At 42.3% G+C, this 26,175-nt stretch overlaps 1 protein-coding gene across 3 annotated transcripts in view; it reads right to left on the reverse strand.

Annotated features, from left to right (window-relative positions):
- ITPR2 (inositol 1,4,5-trisphosphate receptor type 2) overlaps positions 1–25,852 on the reverse strand; it is a 258,336-nt gene extending 232,484 nt beyond the window's left edge. For 2 of the 3 annotated variants that reach the window (XM_071733154.1, XM_071733153.1), the window contains exon 1: positions 25,502–25,850. In XM_071733154.1, coding sequence (XP_071589255.1) covers positions 25,502–25,593 — 92 coding nt within the window. In that variant the 5' untranslated portion in view covers positions 25,594–25,850. Of the gene's footprint in view, positions 1–25,501 lie in introns of all 3 variants that reach the window. The other variant, XM_071733155.1, reaches the window with a different exon arrangement.
- Positions 25,853–26,175: the final 323 nt, after the last annotated feature.

Here is a 26,175-nt window from a genome sequence, read left to right on the forward strand (position 1 = left end):
CCTCCTGTCCCCATCTACCTCCTGTGCACCCCTCTGCAAAACACAAATGATACTATTGCACTCTTGGAGGTGCCCATTCCTTGCCAGATTTCCAACAACAAGAGAAAAATGTTGCATTGATGTGCTGTAGGCATAAGGTACAAAGAAAGCATAGAATGACAGTATCATAGCATAGGCCAAGTTGGAAGGGACCCATCAAGATCATCAAGTCCAACTCCTGTCTCTGTGTAGAGCACCTCCAGAATCACACCATGCACCCAAGAACTTCTTGAACTCAGGCAGGCTTGGTGCTGTGACCACTTCCCTGGGGAGCTTGTTCCAGTGCTCACTTGCCCTTTGAGTGAAAAACCTTTTCCTGATATCTAACCTAATCCTCCCCTGATTCAGCTTCCTACCATTTCCACAAGTCCTGTCTTCAGTCAGAGGAGTGAAGAAATCAGTACCAGCCACATCTCTGCCTCGTTTGGAAGTCATATACTGCAATGAGGTCACCCTTCAACCTCCTTTTCTCCAAACTGAACAACTCAAGTGACCTCCACCACTCCTCTTCAGTCATCCCTTCCAGACCCTACACCATCCTTGGTGCTGTCCTTTGGATGCTCTCCAATACCTTGATGTCTTTTCTATATTGCAGTGCCCAAAACTGCAAGTCTGCAAAGTCTTTTTTTAAAGATAGCAAGCATGACCATGGTATACACTCAAGGGTGAGTATTTTTACACTGATGAAGTTTGTCTCAAAAGATTCCAGACACTGAGGTGTGGAGGAACAAGAGCAATGTCTTCCTTCCATTTCAGTTAAGCTCACTTAGCCATTGCTTGTTAGAACAGTTGTGAAAGACTACTTTAGTTAATTGTACACAAAAAGAAAAAGGTAAAGAAATCTGTATTCATTATTACAATTTTGTTAAAACTGGAAATTTTATTACTTCGAGACAAGCAAACATACATATAAAAAACATTGTAGTTCTTTGAGCATACATTAAAACCCAAAGAGACCATCAGCTTCACTGCTGTATGATTGAAGATCCCACATAAAATATTCAGTGAGGCTTCCTATTCATGTTCTTCAGGGCAAAGGCCACATACAACAATCATCGATGATAAGATCCCCTTATTCCCTTTATTTATTTTAGGTGCAATTGAGGTGTCCATCAAAGTTTTTAACTACAATCAAACTTCTGCATATCTTCTACTTAATCATTACTCCAGCTAGCTACATAATGAATGCAAGTACAGTGACAAGTCTAGGATTTGACCCAACACAAACATGCTGCTTATTTAGAAGTCCATCAGAAAATCAAGAATAAATACATTACTTTCACCCTGTTTGCTTGCATTCTACAACCACTTGTAATAGGTCTGCTACTCAGCTCTCCCAACATGAAAAAACCCTGGATGTAGTAGAATTACAAGGCATATTGACATAATATACACTAGAAGCACTGACACCTGTTAACCAAAAATGGGATTTTCAGGACTATGCAAGCCTGTCTCTTTACATAAATTTTAGGCATGTAGTTCACAGATCAGTCCCCATCAGACTGAGTAGCTTAAATTTCTAAAGAACCTAGTAAATTCAGAAAAGATACCCTATTAACAGCATCACTGATCTCAAAATCAAGTACACAGACAGAACTCACTGAAGGGTTATCTATTCAACCACAGACAGCAAAGCAAAGTGACCAGTAGAGTGAAAATAATCACAACCAAATAAATTCTTCATTCAGCTTGCACCAGAAGAATTCATGCTTTTTGCTCCACTTTGTCTATAGCTATGTTGCACATATTTGTGAACATCCACTTGAAAGAACTGTTTTGAAAAAACACCTGCTAATGGAAGGAATCAGAATGGCTGAATTTGCCATTCTGAATGCTGTATAATGAAAACAAGAGTGAAGGGTTTACCCAGAAAATACTCTTGAGAAATGCCAGTATCTGTCCAGCAATCGAAAAAGTGACTTCATCATCAACAACAGTAATGAAGGCACTCACACCTACACTTCAAAATGGCAACACTTACTGCATAAAGAAAGCATAAGCAAAAGGAGAGAATTAGGAAACTTACATCTGGCAGAAATATCATAATGTAATAGCACTGTTGTTTAAGTAGACAAACCAGCCTCAAATGCTACCATAAGATCTCTAATGAGCCTCAGCAATTTCTGGGACACAAGCATAGATATTGGCAAACCATATACACACAGATTATCAATCCTGCAAACATGACTTGGAATCTAGATGCTGGAAATCAAACCGAGTTCTTTCTCCATTTTGTAACATAAATGTTTGCCTAACCATCTGTGACAAGAGTGACACACTTATTGGACGAGGAAAGGGCTGTGGATGTGTCTATTTTGACTTTAGCAAGGCCTTTGACACAGTTTCCTACAGCATTCTCCTGGAGAAGCTGGCTGCTCATGGCTTGGATATGCACCCCCTTCAATGGATAAAAAAACTGGTTGGATGGCTGGGTTCAAAGAGCTGTGGTCAATGGAGTTAAATCCAGCCGGTGGCCGGTCACAAGTGGTGTCCCCCAGGGCTCAGTGCTGGGGCTGCTCATGTTTAGGATCTTAATTGATGATTTGGATGAGGGGATAGAGTGCACCCCCAGTAAGTCTGCAGATGATGCTGGAAGTCAATCTGCCTGAGGGTTAGGAGGCTTTGCAGAGGGATCTAGACAGGCTTGATCAATGGGCCAAGGCCAATAGTATGAGTTTGAGTAAGGATCCTGCACTTTGGCCACAAAAACGCCCAACAGTGCTACAGGCTTGGGGAGGAACGGTTGGAGAGCTGCCCAGCAGAGAGACCTTGGGGTGCTGACTGACAGGCAGCTGAACATGAGCCAGCAGTGTGCCCAGGTGGCCAAGAAGGCAAATGGCATCCTGGCCTGTATCAGGAACAATGTAACCAGCAGGACCAGGGAGGTGATCTTAACCTTGTATTCCCCCTTGTTGAGGCTACACCTCAAGTACTGTGAGCAGTTTTGGGCATCACAGTAAAGGAAGGATAGCAAGGTGCTGGAGAGGGTGCAGAGAAGGGCAACGAAGCTGATTAGGGGTCTGGAGAACCTGGGGCTGTTCACCCTAAGCGATGAGGAGGTTGGGGGAGGCTGTAGTGAGGTGGCTGTTGGCCTCTTCTCCCCAGTGACTAATGACAGGACAAGAAGTAATGGGTTCAAGTTGTGTCAAGGGAGGTTCAGTTTAGATATTAGGAAAAGTTCACTGAAAAGAGTGGTGAAGAATCAGAATAGGTTGCCCAGAGAGGTGGTGGCATCACAATCCCTGGAGGTATTCAAAAAACAGGGCACTCCAGGAGATGATTTAGTGGTTAGGGTGGTATAGGACTGACAGTTGGACTCTATGATCTTGAAGGTCCTTTCCAATTATGATGATTCTACATTTCTATGAATATGGCAGGCTAATTGATGTCACATAATGTAAAATTATGTGCCTGGAAAATATTTCTAACTAAAATGCTGACATTTTACACATTTCGGAATGTTTACTTCACAGTGCAATAGCAAATCTTCTGTGCCTAACTTTTTACCAAAGTTCAAAAAAAGTCCCCTCCTTTAGATAATACAGATAGCAAAATCCTTCGTATTGCAAACTTTGTTACATGCCAGGAAATCAAATGAAGAAAGGGCCCATATCATTTATAGGCCTTCAAACGGTAAGTCCTGAGCTAGCATGAACATAGCTAATTCCACTGAAGTCAGTCAAACAGCATTTGCAACAAGCAGCTATGCATCTGACCCAGTGCTTTTTATATTCTCCACAGTGTACCTTCCTTTAGCTGCCACCAAGGCTGCCTGAGATGCTCACCGGAACTGTTGTGCCACTGTGACCATGCAGCAGGACTCAGGCACCCACCAGCCACAGTCCCCTTCCTCGTGTCATGCCATGTCCTGGCACCAAGGACAAACCTGGACTTTATGCAGGGAATGGGAATCTTCCCTGACCACCTTCTTGCTGACGCAGCGCTCTGGAAGTACAGCGCTGCCTGGTTTTGCTTTCAGATAAAAGGAGACAGCTCTCAGTTTAGAAGTGTAACCACCATCAAAGCTTGTACCCAACAGGTAATTCAGCTCCCAAAATCCTGTTGCTGGTTTCAGCATTTATTTCTGCCTCTGGGGTAAATTACTTGGTTTGCAGGAATTCACTGGATGAGGTCTGCTCACCCTTTGATATGTGTCCAGCTCTCAAGTGAAGGTAATGAGAATTATGCACAGTTATTAAAGGATAAGAGAGGACTTCACATCAACACATGTCCCAATTCTCTCAACAAAAGATTTTTTGTTTTTTAATTTTCATTCTGCAATGATAAATGTCTACAAAATTTTGCAGTGGCGCCAGGTATTTTTGCATATTCTCTTTGCTTTTTCTGCTTCTTCTACGGCGAGTTAAAAAATACCTTCCAAACAAAAAACTAGATGAAAAAATCCAGTAACACTGTTTGCTTGCTTTTAGACTAAACAGAGGCAGTTTCCTACTGGGACAGATTGTTTTGGGAGTTGTTCCAGAGTCTCTCAGTGCTGCTTTCCCAGTAGCTGGGAGCAGTGTACGGAGCCTTTTGCCACACCTACACCCAACCTGTACGCGCTCGCTTAAGAGTTACACCTACCAACACTAAGAAGTAACTTGAAAAGGAAATGGTTGGGAATGCTCCTTCCATAGGGGAAGGAACTGGGAAGCGGGAAAGCCAACAAACAGGAGCCATAAGGAAGATGACAAAATACCAGTTTCTGTGCAGGTCTAGGGGCATGGAGATAAAGGCGTGAAAAGAGCCAACGCACTGCTGTGTTACTTGTGTGAATCTTTCATAACTAACATCTTAAAATGGGAAAGTGCTGTAATAAGAAGGTTCAACTATCCAAACTACTTCAGACCTTTCTCAGTTTTACTGTAATGAAGGCCAGCATCTCCTCTCTCTTTAACACAGCAAGGCTATACCCACAAGAGCAAATTTAAAGTGCCCAAGAATGAGACGAAGCAGCACAGAGAACCCTGTGTCTGTCTCAGCAAACCTCAGCATTCAAGCCAGGGCTGATATAAGCTCAAGGACAAGGTTCCAGGACCTGCACAGGGTCAGGGGACAGCATTAGTGCCAAAATGACACCAGGAAATAGTATTAGCAGATTGCTGGTACAGACTGTCTCTTCACAGCACCCCAAAGCACACATGAGCACATTTGTTTATTAATGCAGAGGAGGAAGAAAATTTTTTTAAACTGGTCTCATCCTTGACATAGTGCTTCCACATATGCTTTCAGTACTGACAACATTATGCTGAACCAAGATGAGAGGACTTTTTAATCACAACATGAATATCAGAGCAGCAACTCTGCCGAACACCAAAGAGTGCAGACTCTCTGGCTGGGCTGTCAGTTGTCCAAAAGTTTTATCACCTACTAAGGTGTGTCTTAACTACAAACTCTGTAACAAAGAAATGAGTATGGCCTTTTACATTAAGGCCCTCCAGTTCTGCAGCATTCTTTTCAGCTGAAGGAAATGCTTTCCAGGTCTCCCACAGTTTATCCTGACACTGTAACAAAAAGAAAACTCCTGCAAATAATCTCTATTTGGAGAGCTGGATTCCTTAATCACTGGCATATACTTACTGGGAATTAATTGGCAGAGAAACAAATAAATGACATTTTCTAAAAAAGTTTGCCCTTCAATTATAACGTGAAATAGAAGAATGGCATCCATTTAAATTTTTTCTTTTAAGTGCATTACTACTGTACACACATTAGTTAACTAATGCTTATGTAACCATCCCATGAAATCCACAGGTTTTAAAGATTCAGACTACGTTTTACCTGGGAAAAAGGATCATGGTTCCTCCTTCTGGATCAGAGAGTAGACACCACTCTTATTCTCAAACACAACCCAGGCTTACACAATGCACCTTTTCTCTCTTATGCCAAAGTATGTATCTCCTAAAGCAAAGGCAATTAAGTTGGAGGGTTACAACTAACTCATGCTGCAAAAGTTTTTCAAGTCAAAGAAATTGACTCTAGAACTGTGATGGTATTACACATCCTAATCCAAATCTTGAGATACCTGGTATATTTCTATGGTCTACTTCCTGATGCTCTATGAATAGATATTTTAAAAAAACCATATTTTCACTGAAGAGAAAAAAAGCATGAGTCCCTTGCTGTCACCACTACCCTGAGAAATGTGAAAAATGGCCTCCAGCTCTAAAAGCTCAAAAACCGGAAGACCAAGAAAACAAATGCATGCGTGATTACTTTTTTTAAATCTCATGAGTTTTCAAACCCCTCTCTCCTGTTTGTGGGGGATCTGACTCATAATTTTCAGAAGCAAACAGGAAGCACTGCAGACATCTCCCAAGTATTTCCTCTCTCCACCCTCCCACACCACCACCACCCCCCCTAGTCTTTTACTGAACTTCTGGACATTTTATCATTTTTTGCTCTGTCAGCAATGAAACAGCACTGCTGTACACCAGCTAAGGTATGCAAGACTTTCCCTTTTTTTGCCCAAATCAAAGGCAAAGGCACCCTTCCTCCCCTCAACAGGACAAAGCCAGACCTTCACACAGCCCCCCTCTAAAGCAAAGCCCCTCCACTATGCCTCACCCCTACAACAGCCTCTCCACAGCAGCCCTCAGCATCACTCTGGCAGCCCCTTCCCAAAAACAAGGGAGGGTTCCTTGGCCACTGTGTCCAAGGAAGCCCAGGCCCAGGGGGCTGGCAGGGGCAGAAGAAATCTGTTGAGAAGCTGGGTACTAGATATGACCCTCCCCACCAGCAGCACCAGCCCAAGCAAGACTTGGAGCAGAGAAACAGGATGAAAAAGTGTTACAAGGTAATGTGCCAGGAAAGCTTTTTTACTGCACTCGGTTTATTACAGTGCTTCCTTTCATTGTATACATAGGGGAAAAAAAAAAAAAATCATTTCCCATCCTTCATTCACCACCAGGACCTGTCACAAGGCTGGGCTGGCAGGGGGCACTGGGGAGGGAGCAGCCCCTCGCATCCCACAGCACAGCCCTGACCACACCTTGCCAGGAACTGCTTTTTTGGGGGGTGGGGGGACTTGTCCTGCTACAACCTGCAGGTTTTAGTGATCATGGGTGCCCAACACACGTCCTCTACCAACAGGTGGGTGGGAAAAGGGCAAAATCCACTGTGCAAGAAAGACAGGTGGTGAGATGGCACGCTGAGAGAGCTTGAGGACTCAGAGTGAAGGGGAAGGAGTCCTGCTCCTGCTGGAGTTACGGGGGGAAAACAACTTGAGCAGTGACAGGAGAAGACAAGAAAGGATCTCATGACAGAGGAAGTAGTTGTCATTCCTTGGTCCCACGCTATCAACTCTCAGTCAGTGTAGGGGGGACCACGGAGGAATGCAACCTGAAGAGTGTTTGCCTTTTGGGAGATGTTAGCTCTCCAAGACTACTGTTTTTGGGGTTTTTTTTGTCTTTTTTTTTCTATTGCAAAAATAAATCTAAGTGGGATATGCTTTATCCTTCTCAGGGAGATGTCATTCCACCTTTCAGGATACTTTGTGTATGCCAGCTCTGTGTCAGTGTATGATGTTAAGGGCAGTTACAGGCAAGCCTGAGATCCTGAAGTTTATACGTGTGGCTACTCTGTCCCATGGTAACTTTGAATGTAGTAGCAAAGCTGCCCCATTCCTAGAGTTTCCTTACAGAGGGAACCTGGACAAAAAAGAAAATAAAAACCACCAAAGCTTACATCTAATTTCAGGTTAAACAAACTAATTGGTGTACACAACCCCCATTTAAAAAGTGCTGCTAAAGTCAATGTAGTATTGTGCAATGATATTCAGCAGAGTAAACCCTATTCCAATCTTTTTCTTATCGCTCCACAACCTTCTTGAACTGCTACACATTATCACAAGAAGGTAACCTGCTGCCTGGCACATTAAGATTAAAAATCTGCTCACAGCCCTAGCTACAATTTCCTATTCATTTGTGCACAGTAAATAATACAACTCAGCTATAAGCTGATCTGAAAAGATAGAACAGCACCCCACCCAAAAATCAGCTCCATTTTTATCACCTTTCCAGATTTTATTACATAATCAAAAAGCCAATCGACTATCTCTGTGGTACAGCTTTGTGTCTGGTTACACAGTTCTTTGTCCAAGTCAAACAGCACCACATTGTCTGGGCTAATCTCATCCACTCAGATAAACACTCAGTCTGCTATATTTTGATTAACACTTCCGTTTAAGAGGACATTGAGAGGCTTCAGCCTAAGCAGCAGAAGGTTTGGCCTCCCTGCTAAAACAGGCACGGCTCATCTCACACTTTTTCTCTGACTGGAAAACGTAGCTGCCAGCCTTGTCCCACATACATATACTTCTCTGAAGCAGAACTCTCTATTATTTTCTGACTTGACACGTGGAAATGAAACATCATTGGTTTAGGTTATGCCTGACACTTTTTTTTGAGTTACAAGACTCATAGATCACAACACTCAGTAAAAGGACTAAGTTGACCCAAACGCAGGAAAGGGCAAAAGTAAACATTGGGCTAGTTCATTCATTTCACGTTACAGCCTTTCAGAGCATGACTGTCTCTAAACAACAGTCAACTCCATTAGCACAAATCATCTATTAAATTGTTTAAGTATATGAATTCATACTGCTTGGAGAGAGCTAAGAAGCACTCATAAACTCTTTTGATGGTGAACAGTGATGTGTAGCCACTGATAAAAAAATAGCTTGCAGGGTAAATGTATATTCACAGCCTCAGTGGTTTGGAAAACTATTCACGAAGACAAAAAGCATTATAATCTCTGATACCACAGTTTACACACATATGAATTCTTCCATCAGTACGGTGCCCTAAATAAGACACAAGAAGTTAACTGCTCTCCCATGATCTATTAAGATATAAACAGGTATTGGTTAAATCTAATTGGATAATCTTTCTTAGAAAAATGGAAAGCAGAGACAAGGATTTATTCCACTGCATGTATGCTGCTGCTGCTGCTTACTAGTCTGGCAACTTAAAAGGAGTACAAATTGTTCCTGCACGTCACAATGCAGTTCATCTTGCTGGTCTGCAGCTTTGTGTTACTAATTATGTGAGTTGAAAGTAATCTCCAGCCTTTGTTGTTTCGTTTTTTTTTCCTAATCCTCAAACTGAAGAGGTTTAGGAAAATTTTTTGTTTATTTTTACCTTTCAAGTCTAATTTCTTTTCTAGGAAATGAGCACTGAAAATAGATATTTGTTTGTATATAAAGCTCTGTATTTATATAAAAGAAAAGTTTGTATCTAACTCATCATCCTGAAATTAGAAAAACGTACCACAACACTTCACACTATCCAAAGTTGTGCCTAAGTTCTTGCCAACCAGTTTTGCACAAATCTTGCCACAGCTGTGAAACAGACTTTCAACTGGCATTTGGATCAGGCTCTTTGATCACTTCCTCTGGCAACACACAGTGTCCAGAAAACACCTGACTGGAAGTGCTCGGTTCACCACCTGCAAGGAATGGCAGGAATATCCCTCTTCCTGTCCCCTCAGCACACAGCAGCAAAGGTGGCAGAAGTAACACAAGACTTCCCAGTGCCCATCAGTAACCCCCTTTGGTCAAGACCCATGTGGAAGCAGCTGCAGATTCTGCATTAGGTCTAATATGAATCAGAAATCTAGGCACACAGGAATTCATCTGACCACTCAAGTGTCAATGTAAGGTGGGGACACCAACCTCCAAAATGAAAATCTATCATCTCCAGAACACAGAGTGCTGCTAGCCCACTGGGACAGTGGTCAAGTCCTGTCCATTGCCTCTACTTGGGAAGTTCAGCCTTTTCAGAAAGGATTAGGTCATTTACATCTATACCATTAAACCTGTCAGCTTCTTCCAGGCAACCCCCAATCCCTTCACATGCACTGTCTATCCTAAAAGATCCTACCTTCCATGTAGGGACTGGGTAGTGATGGCATTATCAGCTTCCTGAAATGAATCCCTAATCTGGGCAAACATCAGAGTATCTCCTCCTTGCTGCAAACTAGCAGGAACCCAAAGCTCACTGGCATCCCAAGACTCTCACACTTGCCATTTTTCAAACCAAAGTAGAAGGAGGAACTGCATAGTAAGAACGACTTTTTAGTGATAAAAGATAATCACTTGTTATCCATTATCTAGGCTGTGTGGACCAAGTTTTGATCAAACACTGATCAAATTTTCCTTTCAACATCCTCCTGCCAACCACCCAAGCTGCAAGTGCTGTGGTAGAAGCAGTGCCAGTGGTGCAAGAGATACCCCAAAGCATGACACTGCCAATACAAAGCTGCTCTTTCAGGACACCAAAGCTCAGTAACAGGGACAAAATGGGCTCCTAGTATCCCTGCAACTGTTATGGTAGATTCAGTGCTGGAAATGGTGAACCATAGTGAACCACCTCAAGCTACACAAACCAGAGACCAGGACCAAACACCACATAGAAAGAGCTACAAACACCACTGAATGCATAGGAAAACCATCCTTCCTCTTTCCCTCTTCAACTAGACTATATAATCTACTTTATTTCACTCAGAGGAATTCAGTTCCATTTTACATGCAGAAGGACTGAGAACTCGTGGAAGATGTTTAAGGTCCAACTTACAAAACAGATCCGTATTTCTTCTGGCTGCAAAGATCAGAGATAAAAACACTGCACCTGTTTTTAACAGAAATCATGAGTTCCTTCACCAGTTCTTAGAAAACAAGCACTCAGATCTGATCCCTCAAACAATCAGCACATAAAAACATCCTGTTCTTGAGCAAGAAGAGCCAGAACACAGAAATTCCAGAACTTCTTCAACAGGCAATGTCATCCACCACCCCTGGATACCTACAGCCAAGGTGCAGAGTCCACTCTGACAGTATTTGAAGAGAATTGAAAGTACAAGGTGAAGATACATTTGTCACTCAGGCAAGTCTAGGAACACAGTATCTCTGGTATCCTTGGAGGACTGAAGTAACTGGAAAGAAGAGCTGATAAGATATTTGCAGCCCTTCTAGTCCATTTCTATGATAAAATGCCTCTGTTTCTTCTAAGACCTCTGCCAAACCAAGATGATAAGAGGAAAGCAGCTACCGAAAAAATGCTTTCTTTCTTCCCATCTTGCTGGGAATCTTCATGTCTAAAGAGCCTAAGTTCATGTTCAGACCAAAGAATGCACTTGTTACTACAAACTTGACTATTATCACACATGTATCTCAACTACATACAAAAAAAGGAGGCATAAGGTGCAAATGATACTGAATTCTCCTTGATTCATTATGGCTCATTCACATCCAGTCAGTCCTTGGACTCCATATGCTTTCCTATAAAAATGTTTCCAAGAGATGTTCGTGTTCCCAAAGAGGTTTGAACAAGCTTTTCCAGTCTAGTGTTCGATCTTCTGCGTGCTTCACATCACCCAAAAATTTCTTCTATTATAATTAATTATAAATAGATTTGCTTTAGATTGAAAAAAATAAGTTCTAAAACTTCTGGAGTGTAATTCATATTCTCATCCACAAATTTTTAAGTCCTCCAGAGTCAATGGGATATAGTGCCCCAATTTCTTTGCACCCAGACAAGGCAGCTGAAGGTATGAGTCCAAAAGGATCCTTTCTACCACACCCATCAGACTGTAGGCACACTGAACTAGAGCATTTTCTATGGAAGCCTACACTCTCACAGACTTCGCAAAATACGTTGAATTTTAAATTTCCTTTGATCCTCAGATGGCTTACTCTTGGCCCTAAACCTACAGAAATCGTTCAGCAAAGTCTCTTCTATTTCCAAGCCCTTTGGTGCCTGACTTCCCAAGCATCGAGTAATTTTGGGAAATAAGTCATGACTCTGTCAATGGACAGTCATAACTATCTATTCTTTGGAAGAAAAAACCTTCTCTCTTCAGCATCATACTCCATTAATGCCCCCACAAGATACTGTTGCTCTGGAGCTCTCTTATCTATCTTGCAAACATCACATTTCCTGAACCATTTTCCACATCCTGCTTACCCTTCACCAAACCATTCTTTTTTCAGATCAGTTATGACTCTTGCAGCCCACCCAATTTCAACAGTTTCAAAGCCACAGTACCATTACTGAACAAATATAAACTCCTATGTACTATCTTATTTCTAAACTCCAAGCTTGCTTGATGCAACCAGAAAACCTTGATCTTGCCACTCTGAGGGGATGCTACACTTTTTTAATATGATTGCAGGAGTCAATTATCCCCCCCAGATGCTCTCCTGAGAAAGATTTTATCTGCACTGAAGCCCCTTCCAGGAACAATATGTTGTTCAGGTGGATGATTTGGGAGGCCTTGGATCTTATGCAGGAGGTTTTGCAAGTTATGAGAAGGAAAGAAAAAAGTGATCCCTTTTCCAGCAGTCATTCCTTGAAATAACCATTTGATCTTCTGCCTAAGTCAGTATCTGCAATTAGTCTCCAAAGAGTTCATTAGGGTGAGGCACTAAGGTCACCCTGCTGCCTCCAGATCCAGGGATGTTTGTGAAGGCACAGTCCTCTATTAATTCCTACAACCAAATAGTGGGTTGTTCTCAAGATGCCTCAGCATAGTCCTGACCATATACTTCTTCCTTAGATTAATTATGATGACAATTTCAGAAATTTTAAGCAGATCCCCCCAAGCAGTTAAAAATTAATTTGTCACTGTCTAATATATATATATATAGAAAATAATTTGTCACTGTCTAAACTCCCTTTTGTATTCACATACCTATGTTTCCACACCTGGATCTGCAAGTCTCTGTTTCCTGGATCTGGATCTGCAAGTCTCTGTTGAGGCTCAAACACAAAGCAATTCAAAGTTTTATACATCTATATTTTGTGAAAAAAAGATCAGGACCAGAGCAAATATATTTTTAAACATCTTACTGAACCACCAGACTGTTTGAGAGTGAGTATATTGCATGCTCATTTCCCAAACTTGTCCAGTTTTTAATTGCTGCCCATAAAAGTTTTTATCCTTCTGATGCACCTGTATTTTTTTCAGGTGGCATTTTTATTGTTGATGGAATGCTACCTGTAAGGCTTCCAGTTCTTTTATTAGAAACCATATCAATTCTTTCTGGTCTCCTTTGAGACAATAACATCACTCACAATTTCCCATTTTGAAAGTTGGATTCACCTCATGATACCAGATCATCCTGACACACAAGCCATGATGTTAGTTTTGGAGACTTACAGGCTGTTTTCACTATAAAGAAAACTTGAGATGATGTTAGGTGTTTTCTTGATCATTTATTCAGAAAGAATTTATAAATTCCTGTCTTTCTAGATACAGGAAAAATCAAACAGCAGGAGTTTCTTTGATTATAATTTTCAGAAAGAATTGTGCTTAGTAGCATGCTCTCACTTTTATTTCCCTTGAGGATACATAGCAGGTTTTCTCTGCCCAAAACTGAGGTTTTTTCCTACTTCTCTGTACCTCTACTCACTTAGGCCTGAATAGCTTGCCCTGACATGGCTGCATTTCTTTCTAAGAAGCTTTTTGGGTGTAAAAGCTCAGCTTTCATACAGGCTTCACCAAGTGTATGAGCTTTGCTGGTGACTTCTGTTGCTTCAGCTATCTGGTTGCAAAAAAGTGGAAGGATTTTAACTCACACCTCCACTTCAAATGGAAGAACCATAACTACACTGAGCCTTTTCAGTGATGTTCCACCCCATGTAGTAGCAACACAATAATGGCAGCTAGTGTAAAACTTTTTAGTGCATGCTTTTTTTTTCTTCCAATGATCAAGCTCATTCTGCATCTCTAGATATATACTTTAAAATACATTTGGCTCATGGAAACTTTTATAAATTACTGGCTGGCTTACTCTCAGGGCTCACCACAAGATAAACCAATATAAAACAATTTATGCAACTCAGCATTGAATATCTTACTAGATCAACATTTATTAAAAGAGAATGAGAGTTCTCCTAGAATTTGGAGACACAATTTGTTAACAGCCTCATGCAAGTCACTCCTCTGCTTGTCTACCATCCCTTATGATATTTCCCTTTAAACATACTTTAGATCCATGGCTGAAAACTCAAACTGAGCACTGTCCTACTTCCAGCTCTACTCAAGTGAAATGATTCTATTAAGAGCAGCCTAATCACAGCAGAGAAGTTAATCTGCCACAGAAAGGAAACAGACCAGATGAAATGGTCCCATGGATGGTGAGTTTGACTCCACCTGCTTAAGGCACAGTATTGCTTCAAGTGAGGTGTTATAACAGAGCTTTATCATTAATGATTTTACTATATCCCAGATATTACCAAGTGGAAAAAAAAATACAGTAATGGGTTCTACCATTCAGTGGCAGAAAAACCTGTTCAACTACAAAAGTTAATACAGATAGGACTTACTGCCTGCCAGGTCCTGACCTTGTATTCCTTTTATTTTTGCAAGAGAAGCCATTGCTAACACAAACTGAGCACAGCTCTAAATCAAATCCTGCAGCTGCACCCAGTCCATGCCCTCCCTGAAGAGCCAGATGCTTGCCACTGAACAGTCTCATGATCTAATCCTAATCTATCCATCAGTAGTACTGAAAATCTAGCCAGGGAAGTAGAAATCTTAACTTGAAAGCTCATCAACAGTTCTGTTGTTGCTTTTGGGTGGGTTTTTTGCTTGTTTGTTTGTGTGGTTTTTATATTGCCACATGGCATTTGCTGTTGTTGAGGTTACAGATTTGCAGGTGTAGGCCCCACATCTCAGCCCACCTATGCAGGAAATAATGTCACTAATCTTTGCTGCTTTTTCTGAATAAAAGAACATGTATAATATAACAAACTCACCTACAGTTTGGCACAAATGACCTATTACCTCCTCACCAACCAAAAAACTGTACAATAACCACTGAATTTTCTGTCTTATTTTGTACTTTATCATTTAGAGACAAAGATTTTCTGTATCCTGGTACTCTTAATATGGTCTATAAATAACATGCTACAATGACAGCAAGGATATGACAGGATATCTATAAAGACACTTGAGAATCTTAATTAGAATTTGAACTTCTGGTATTCATTGAAACATTCAACTTCATGAGTATTTCAGCAACACTAAATCCAAAATATTTATTACATCAGTTCTTTAAGAAACTGTAGAACCTTAAAGCTCAACTTGCTAAGTTCTGTCTTCAACCTGAGAAGCATTACAGGCACTTCCCTACCTTATTTTTATGTCAGCAAACCTGATTTAAAGCCTTATTTTAGGACAATGCAAGTCCATAAAACTCTTCACTTAACCCTGACTTTTCAACTCTCTGTACAATCAAGCTCACCAAGCCCTATTTTTCCAGTTCAGAAAAGGAGGGAAGTCCATGGACTGGCACCCTCAGAAATGGCAGAGGCAGGGAGGGGAGGGTGCATTCAGCTGAAACAGAGTCTACCTTGGCAAAAGGCAAAAACCTTAACCGGAAATTTTCCAAGATATCAAAGTAAATAATACTAACAGGCAGTTAACCTTTCTCACTTGGCACAGTTTGTTTGGGGTTTTTTTTGTTTGTTTGTTTGTTTGTTGGTTTGGTTTTTTTGAATGAAGGAATTTATACTTTTTAAAACTTTCTGGGTAGCCTTAAAACTTCTGTTCTTCAGTCAGAAAAATGGAACTTGCTTAGTGATGCATTTCAATATTTTTCACCACTCGAATGTACAAAGATCTGCTCTCAGGGTTTTTAAAACTGACATGTAGTCTTTCACTCTTTATTTATTGTTTCTGAACAGTAACAAAAACATTAACCAGATTAAAAGGTGGCTTGAGAATATTTTAGCAAGGCACACCCCTGATTCAGTTACCTGGAACAACAGGTAAGCCCATTAGACATCCAAACCCAGCTAACTTTTAAATGGTCATGCAGAAAGCATTGTTTCCAGTCTGAAATACTCACATACCATTAGTTATTCATCCTCCTCACCTGCAAACCATATGCTCTGATTTCAACTTAGCAGAAGAAAACAACTAAACTCAGGGCTTTCCTTCCACACCTTTCATTTGTGAACTTTCCCAATTTTCAAGCTTCTCCTCACCTTCATGAGGGAGAGCAACTCACTTTTTATTAAATAGAAGTTAGCTATCCAAAATTCTTAGGGCCCTGGGAGCCAGGATTTACAAATAATGCCAAGTATTGCAAGATTTATCCTAAAGCATGGGTCACATTCACCTCTAAAGCTGCCCAGCTAAAGTTTCAACATCAGAGTACTCAAAATCCCACAACTACACAAAATTTCACAGGCATCAGGATGTAGATGCAAACTGAAGCCAGGCAAAATTCCCCACAGTGAACTGAAACACATCCTGCAGGGGCAGCTGAATGCTTTATATGTTCAAACCATGAGTCCAAGCAGTTGTGTTCCCATGATCCCAGGCTTTCAGCTGCCTCTGCAACATTCATTAACTTAAGTATATCAAATGCAGGATGGGGGGGGGGGGGGGGGTGAAACACTAAATCTTGTTTGAAAATCAAATAAGCCTTTAAATGAAAGTCTAGATAAGTTGTCCAACCAGTGGATCATAACAAGTTTCTGTGTTTTGAGATCCATATAAAAAGCCTTGTTTCAGAGTTTGTTTGTTGATGTTTTGAATGACCTTGATTTTTATCTGCCAGAGGTCAAAGAACAAAAACTTTTACTGTTCTACTATAAATTCTTTTTACAGAGAAGAGCTGTAGAAAGTTTTACGTGTAGTGTCAAATGATAACAACCACATTTGGAAATGCTTTTCTAGCCTTCTTCTGCCAAGTAACTTCATATAAATTTCAACTCCATGCCCTCACTTAAGTGGCAGTAACAACCTAAAGGTGTATTTCAAATCCATTGTCCAAAGATTATTATATAAGATGATTACTGGAGTACCACAATACATTATATATATATATATATTTATATATAACACCTTTGTTAGAAAAGCATCAGACATCACATGCATTTAACAAGTCCACCATGCATAATAAACAACAGTATGGGACCACAACATTAAGGATTGTTGTGCTTTTACACTAAGAATTGTGTAAGGTACCACAGACAATCTTTCACGAACTGACTTTGTAACTTAGACATTCTCTTGGAGAAGGTAGCAGTATTATGGATTTTCCTGAACAGCATCAAAAACCCTCTGGCATTGGGGGGGGGGAATAATCAAATATTCAGTTCTTTGAGACCATAGTAGCCACAGCACAGACCCTCACCATTTGAAATACCAAAGTAAACAGTGGCTGTGACAGTAGCTTTCATAACTATTTTCTGTCAGCAGAGGATGCAGATCTCCCAGCACAGTCTCCATCTTCTGTTCCTCTTCAGCCCTACCTCCCTTCTAATCTGTCCTGCCTTCCAGATCCCCCACATCAGTTACTGCCCCACCACAAGTATTTACCACTTTCCACACACCCTTGGATTCCTCCACTGCTTCATCCTTCACTCACCATCACACCCCTCTGCACCCATTTTCCCTGTCTTCTCGCCATCATCCAGGGGCCAGCAAGGGAACACTGGAAGGACAGGAGAAAGTCTTCTCTCCCCCTCTCCCCCACCCCTGCAATCAAGCAACCCTCTGGTCACTCATCAGCCAGCAAAAGTAATGGCAATAAAACTCCTGCTCAGGGGATGTGATGTACCTGTGAGGTCAATGAAGGGCTGGGGCACCTTTGGCAAGAGTTGCTGAGCACCACAAAATTTCTGCAGGTGGAACAGAACCTTCCAAAACCAGAGGTGCAGAAGGCAATTTACTGAGCAACAGAAAGGGGGGGGAAATAAAAGCACTCACAGACACGGTTTGCAAGATCTGCCCAAATTTTATAACAACAATTCGCTTATCTTGCTAAGTCTAAAAATAAATCTGAGCAGAAGAAACAGAACTGGAAGGGGTGGCTGCTGAACCTAGTCAACACTTCAGGGTCCTCTTGTCTTTATTTTTAAGCTATAAATAAGATTTGTTTTTAAATCACATGCTTTGTTTCTACTTAACAGCAATAAAAAATGCAAACCAAACAGTATGAGAGGTAAACAGAGATTCAGGCGCAGAATGACAGTAGGAAAAAGAGCACTAGAGCAACAAAACTACTGACACAATCTTTCAGCTACCACAGCCAAAATAGCTCCTCAAAACCTCAAGCGATGCCTAATACAAGGTACAAATAACACACACACACTAAGCTTGTGTTTTCCCTCATTTGCTTTCCTTGTTTAACTCTCTTTTCAGTTTAGCAATATAACCTGGCTAGAATGTAATTTCTTAGTTTAAGTTTGTTAGTTTGTTCCATATTTGAAGTGAACTGCTGCAATAAACACAGAAGTTATTTCCAGAGATGGGGAAACAAAGCAACTGAAGCACTCCTGTGACCCCAAGGAAAGGAAGCTGGAAATCCTGGGAACTGGGATTCCCTTCCCCTGCAGCTGCAGGTCAGGTTGGGGTCTCTTGGTGCCCATTGCCATAAGAAAGAAGCTGTCCCTGCCAGGGAACACCACCCCCTGCCCTCCATCAAGAGGCAGGTACCAAGAGAGCTGATGCAGGTGTAGGGGTTAGAATTAAATCCTTCCTCAACCCACTGCTGTCAAAGCCTGGGCAAATTTCCCAAGGAGCAGAGAAGGACAAGCAGCCCATGCTGGAGGTGAAGTGTTTCCACTGACACTGTTGCAGCTCTGGACACACAGTTGAAAGATTCTTTTTTTTTTTTTTTTTTTCAACCAATGTGGTTTTTATTATCTTATTCCCAGAAATGTTATTTTACTTGAAACTTCCAAATATTCAGCCATCTACCTTGGATCCAAAAAGTCAGGATCCAAAAAGTCAAAGTTTAGCATCATTATAAACAGCTGAAATGAGGACCTATGTCAGGATGTGTCTACACATCTATTAAGTGCTAGAACTACTGATTAAAGTAGCAGGATGTGTCTACACATCTATTAAGTGCTAGAACTACTGATTAAAGTAGCAGGATGTGTCTACACATCTATTAAGTGCTAGAACTACTGATTAAAGTAGTTAGATGGAATCAGATTTACATGTAACAAATGAACATTTAAAAGAATCAGCCATAAGGGAGTTATGTGTTTAATGTAACTAAAATATGCATCTCTGAGTAGGTGAAAAACTACAACACAAACAAGGAAAAAAGTAAACTCCTGAGCTACCATTCCTTTTCCTTTCTCCATTTTTTCCATAAGTATCCTATTCAAGTGTATCAAAGTAATATGAACTTCGCTAGACTCTCTTTTGTACAAGTAACTGACCTTTCAAAGCAAGCAGAAACCAGACTTTCAAGCACATTAAATACACGAACAGAGGACATGGATTTGTGCTATTGCCCAACACACAGGCTCACACTTCAGCCAAGCAGCCACAGCCTGCACCATTCACAGCCAAGGGCAGAGGGTTTCAAACACCTCTCTGTGCAGTAAAACATCTGACTGACCAAAGGTTCACGTCCTTCCTGAGAGATAATGTTCCAGGCTGGGGAAACAGAAGATTGATCTGGCTCTTTCTTCTGTGGCACTTCTAAAATACAGGAAAGCCTTCATTTCTAGTGAGTTAGAGAACCATGTAAAAACTGCTTAGCTAATCCTGTCATTATGCAAAAGAAAGTTGAAGCAGACTAAGTAATGCAAGTGAAACAATCTCCCTACTCTTTCCTGACTACTGCCCACATTATTATCCATAGCCCAGCTGAGAACTACATGAGTTTTAATAGCCACACCACTTGTTTCAATTAAAAATCTGAGTCCTCTCCCATTTAGATTACTACCACAGAGTTTACAGGTAAACTCACTTTTACATTAAATCAATTGGTCCTTTCCCTAACCTCAATTTTCTCTCCACTTCTCTTGATAATGAGCTCTCTGAACCAAGGATATTACACTTTAGTGTACAGTGTCATAAATCATAATACAGTAATTAACTCTAATCCTACGTTCCTTCACACCCAAGATGTGCTCTGTGTGAGAGTAAAACTTCTGAAACAAACAAATCCCCTCCAGGGCTCATTACTTGCTTCATTCCCATGAGGGTGCTTTGTGGAAAGCTTTGTCTCATTGTTTATTTAAAGGCAGCACTGGTGTTAGAATATTTGAGATGAGCATCAAACTAAGTTTGTTAGAAATGGCAAAGCTGGAGCAGTGCCTAATTGCTAATGTGAGTGGATAATTACAGAGGATATAAGCTTTCATATATGTATTGAATTGCAAGGTTTGCAAGACACAGACTTGTATTTATATGTCTACATCTCTGCTTATGTGCCATTTATTGTAAGATCAATGAAGGTATTTAATAATGCATGCAATAGAGCTTATGCTTAAGAAAGCTATCACAGAAAAGTAATACACCATATATAGCTGAAAAAGTGTGCAGCAGCATACATTCAAAGCAGCTACAGAGTTCAGACCACTGCTTTTGCATTAAGCTATCAAAAGAACATTTCTGAAAATTATAATCTTACACACTATTTTAAAAAATGGATTTAAAACTGTCAAATCTCATTAGTACTGTCAGTCAGGAGCATAAAGTACCTAGGTAATAACATATACAAGTACTTTGGCCCACAGGAAAGCTGAACTTCATCTTCCTTTCCCTGTTCTGGGTATTATTGCATTCTGCACTGTCAGAATTTAATTATGAGTAATTCTAGCTATGCTGTTTCCACTTTCTTCAGGCTTTTTATTCTTTCCTAATTAAGTTTTGTCATCTGGAACAAGAAAGGAAAATTTGCTATTAATTAAAGGACACCTACTCTGTTTCTTAGCCATAGCTTACATTTTCAGACAGTAGGAGGGATGGGTTAAAAAAAGTGCACCATTAAAAATACTACATTGCTGTAAGCATCATCAGTCACTACACCTTTCCTCATAGCAGCATTCCTGAGGCAACCAAGATAACACATTTTGGCCTTTGTTGTATCTGGAATGTTTCAATTTTTCCCGTTCCATAAGCACTTTCTACTTAATCTTTTCACAAAGATCAACTGATTCAGTCTGTATGACATCCAACTTTAAAAAGACAACTAATGTGCAAAAGCTCAAGGAATGAGCCTGGATAGAACTGTGATACTCATTTCAAATAGGACTCATTTCAAATTCCACAAACTAAAAGTAATTCAAGAAAAATCAACATTAAAGTCCAGAAAATGTGTCCAAACACTCTACAATTTACTTTTTGCTGCTAAACAGAAGTCTCAGCAACCCTTGCTATTCACAACCTAGCAGGCAGCTCCTGCTGCATGCTCCATTAATTATGTTCCATGAGGTTTCTGGCTGCTGTGGCACAGAATCCCACTCATGGAGGTGAGATAGGAATGCAGCTACTGATGGTGATTAACAGGGCCATCGTCAAATTTTCCAACAGCTGATGCTGGCTATTGTTGTTACCTACCTTTTTCCTGCTTCTCCAATCAAAAATACTTTTTTACCTCCTCACTGTACTGATAGGTGATTAATAGCAGCTCCAATTCCCAGCATGCATCACTGCCAACATTTACAGCCAACATACTGGGGAAGGTGATCTCGAGGGTCAGACACTGGCCTAGGACAACTTAAGATACCTGGATGAATTGCCCAGCTCTGCCACACGTGTCCTGTGGGACATAAAGCCTCCAACTTGTGCAGAAGCTAAAACACAGTAAAAGCTCAAAAACGGGGTAGGGATAATTATTAGTACAGTTCAATAATCCAGTACCAAATACATCTTGAAATGGCAGAAAGCTATCTATGGTTGTAAATTGCTTTTCCCAAAAATTTCTTTTTCTGTATTAGATTGCAAGGCTATCACTTTATACATTCAAAAGTGTTCTCCTTATTAAAAAGGAAAGGAGCTTAGAGTGCCTTGAGATAGGAAAAGCTAGATTGCAGATCATTAGCACCTCAGAGAAGTATCCAAACCCAGAATAAACTCAAAGCCAAGCAGAAAAAAAGAACAGGGAACTGCTGGCCTCTCAGTACCCCAAGTATCCAAAGATCTGCAGTAGCCAACAGAGAATGCTGAGCCCTGCTGAGCCCTCTCCTGCACCATTACCCAGAGGTGCCCCTCTCCACTTGGGGTCCACATCCTCCTGGAGACAGGTGGTTACAACTCTTCTTCCAGAAACTGAGCACAACAGCCTTCTTTTAAAATACAGATAGAGGAGGAAGAATTTGGGGCAGTGCTGTCTGCCTCCCCTGCCCCCATCCCAGGTGACAGCACCAACCCCAGTTGCAGAAGAGAAGTTCAGTTTCCTCTGCTGACTGAGTGGGATCAAATCTGAAAGCAGAGCCCTCATGCTTGCATCCAGCAGCTGTTGATAGTAAAGAAACAGTTCAAAGACAAGGACAGAAACATGAGCTTCTTCCAGCTCAAAGAAGTCCCTCCACATTTTGGGTGCAATTTACAGAATCTCATTGTTCCAGTGATTCTCAAAACCTTCACCTAGCACCACTCAGCACATTCACATGGACAAGCAGCACAGATCCCTTGTCTCCTAAACAAGGAGGTTAGGACCTCCTAAACTGTGCAAGAGGAAGACTTTAATGCTCAGGTTATAGTATACATTAACCTGACTCTACACTCGATCTGAATAGTTCAGCTGAATCTTTCTCTTGGCTTTTTGTTTCCTGAGGAAAATGAGCACATGAAAAATTCTGCACTAGAAAGCAAGCAAAAAATATTCCCAAAGGCATGAAAGGGGACTTGTTTAGAAATCTCTCTCAAAAATAATCTGTTGGGCTAGTTCAACTCTTCAAGGAGTAAGGTCTGCTGACGTGACAGACCTCCCTGCTTGGAGAGATGCTATGCACTTTTTAATCTTATTTTTAGAATGGCCTCTCTCCTGCTTTGTTTAAGAAACAATTAGCCTTTGACAGCTTAAAATAAACAGGACTCTCTCTCTACTGCAATCACTAGATGCGAGCTGGATTTCAAGTTCTTGCAACTGTATGACACTGCCTGACGGCCTCAGTAGCAAAAGGGACAGGTTAGTTTGCCCAGCACCTTTCAAAACAGCACCTTCAGAGCAATACAGGCAAAAGTAATAAAACAGGCATCAGCATCAGTCAAATGAAGCAAGAAAGCAATAATTCCCACTCCACTTTTTCCTCATCAATAAGAGGCCCCTCTGGAAATGAGGCCACCTCTTTTCAGATGTTTGCAAACAGAGAACCTGCAGGAATGCAGGAGATGCAGATGCTTAGCAATGGTTGCACAGCACATGTGCAGCTGGCCAAACTTCTTCCCTGGATATAGTTTATTTTTCTGCCTCTGTGTTGCTGCAACCAGTCTAAAGGCAGTAATTTCAACAGCTGGCACAGATAACGTGAACTGGCATCGTAACTTTGAAATTCAGCCCAAGCTCTTGTACCACCAGCAGAGGGGTCAGCATTCCCATTTAGCAGACATGGAAGTTTTCCACTGGTGACTTCACATTTCCTTCAAAGCCTTCAGCTCCTCAACTCTGGCCTCCTGGCTCTGTGGCAGCCTCCACCATACCAGGGAGCAGGGAACAAAAAAGCTGTATTGAATAGCTAACAGAGCTCCATCAGTATTCTTGAACTCCTGGTAATCCTGTCTCATCCCAGACAGTTTTCTTGAGCAGGGTTAACTGGCTAAAAGAGAGCCTGGATAGCCTGCTAGTTAGGGTGTTGGTTTGAGTTCAATTAGTTCTGATAAAGAGCTCCCACGTGCCTTAGGCAAGCTTTGATCCTGGCTTCCTGCCTATAAAACTGGGGGAAAAGGTCCTTCCCTATCCCCAAGGAATGAAGAGAGGATTGGCCGGCTAAGCCTGTGACAGGAGAATGCCAACACACACTGGGGTGACATGCAGTTGTACAGGCACCAGAGAGGGCAGAAATATCTATGGCTGTAGACAGGCAGGTGCTAACAGAAATGAGGAACATTTCTCATCGTAATGAAAAGTAAATGTGCAGCAAAAGCAGCTTCCTTCAGATAGCTGAACACAGCAATGAAGCAGAACAACAAAAACCAAACAACTGGACAACACATTATGCCTATGAAAAACAAATGCTGGGGATACAAGAAGAAACAATATCCAGTGATTAACAGTTGCAGAAAGCAAACGTTTTCAGGCAGGATTTAAAATTACAAGAGTCAGCAAACCAAAAAGAGATGTGAGACTAAATAGACTGTCAAAGATAGACATGAAATTAAGAAATAGAGGAACAAGCCACTGGAAAACACTTGCAACAGATGAAATGAGTGAACAGCAAGGATAGCAGGTAAGAATAAAAAAAATACGAGGGACCTTGAACACCAGCTCTTTTCCAGTAACAGCACCACACCAAGTAACTTAGAATCACAGAATCGTTCTGGTTGGAAAGACCTTTAAGGTCATGCTGCCCTTCACCATACAGTCCCTTATTGAAGAGGACTCAGGCCACAGAGTGATACCGGGGCACAGATTAATTAGCAGTGGATCAGCGTTAGCAAGTTCAAGTGTTATTCTGAAGGCACCGCTAATGCTTAAGCTGCGAATGACACCGATATTTAACTAGAGCTTGAGCTGCCTTGTTAACTGGATCACTGCAATTCGTGCAGTGCAGGAGATGCTCCTGTTGACAAAGGTTTGACATGCTTACTTTGGACATGCCATAAAGTCACTGAAACTACTGCAGAGCTCCTATGAACATCAGAGGGAAACACAGCACCCCTGGGACATGTCACTACAACCAAACTATGTGATGGCTTAAAGAAAGATATCAATCTATTCCTATCGTCATTCACTGTGGTTTTCTCTACTGGAGTCCAAAAAGGTGATTCAAAGCAGTCAAGGTTAACAAAAATCTCAAGCAAACAGGCTGAACTACATCTTTGCATCCCGTGAAGAAAAAGAGCTCTTCTATGCAAAAAGCACCTCCACAAAATTAATTATCTCATTATAAATATCTGATCATTAACAACCGCAAATGAGACTTCAGGCAAACACAAACCTAAGTAAAGGGATGCACGTTTAAGGAGATGATTACTACGATTAGAAAGAAAGCAAAGGTTTTGTACTTCACATCTCTGTCAAAAATTTTTAGGCATGCAATAAAGCCTCCCCCACCACCACCGAAACAAAAAAACCCAAAACCAAACAAAAACACCTCTACAGAAGTTAGCTATAAATAAGGAGTACATGAATGCATTTGGGCACATCACAGGGTTACTTCTACAGAGCGGGCTCCGGCAAACGCCGGGTATTCCGGTTTGGGCTGGGCTGGCCCGGTGCTGCAGCCCCGGCAGGAGCCGAGCGGGGAGCGCGGCCACCTCCATGCCGGGCACCACCGCCGCCTGCCCGCTCCGCTCCGCTCCACCGGTACCGCCGCCACCCGGGCCCCACTGCCGCGGGCCTGCACCAGAACTTCTCTCATTCCTCCCTTCTCCCCCGCTCATCACTTCCTACTTTCCTCCCTTCGCTGCCGGCCGCTTCCTGTGCTGTAGCCGGCACAACCCGCGTCTCGCCGCCAGCAGCGGGTACAGCCCGGTCCGACCCGGCCGCCACCGTCCCCCCCGTCAGACCCCACAGAGCCCCCGGCCCCTCACTCACCCCAGCGTGCTGATGAACCCGTTGACAGAGCCCTCCGCGTACAGGGACACAATGTCCCCGATGTACAGAAAGCTGGACATTTTCTCAGACATTTTGGCTCATGTTTAGCTGGATTTCGCGCTCCCCCCCTCCATAAAAAATAAATTTTTTAAAAAATATAAAAAATAAAAAAAAAAAACCCCAACATGCGGGAGGTGAGACGCCGAAGGGAGAGACGAGGCGCAGCGGTGGCGGGGCGAGGGCGGGCCGGGCGCTCAGCGCGGCCCCTGCAGCGCTGCGCGGGCTGACATGAGCGCGGCGCCGCTGCCCTCCGCGGTCCGCCACAGCCCGGCCCGGCCCGGCCCGCCGCGCCGCCTCCCGCGCCTCCGCCCCCCGCGCCTCCGCCCTCCGCCTCCGTGCCCCGCTCCGCTGCTGCCACCCTCCCTCAGCCCGGACCCAGGGTCGTAGCTCCGCAGCGAGGCGGTGGCTTAGGCTGCGGGTCAGGCAGCCTTTGCTCAGGTGGCAGCCGGGAGGGGTACTCCGGAGACACCCCAAGCTCCGCAGTAGCTCCCTAGGGCCCGTCAGTAGCCGGCGCGGGTTGGGGACGGCTCCCGAGGGCCCGAAAAACCCCCGGGAGTCTGCGGGGCAAGTGGAGGGGGGAGTAAGGCGAAGCGGTGGGTTAGGATGGGGGTCCC

The sequence above is a fragment of the Heliangelus exortis genome, chromosome 1 (assembly GCF_036169615.1).
Source record: "Heliangelus exortis chromosome 1, bHelExo1.hap1, whole genome shotgun sequence".
Lineage (NCBI taxonomy): Eukaryota > Metazoa > Chordata > Aves > Apodiformes > Trochilidae > Heliangelus > Heliangelus exortis.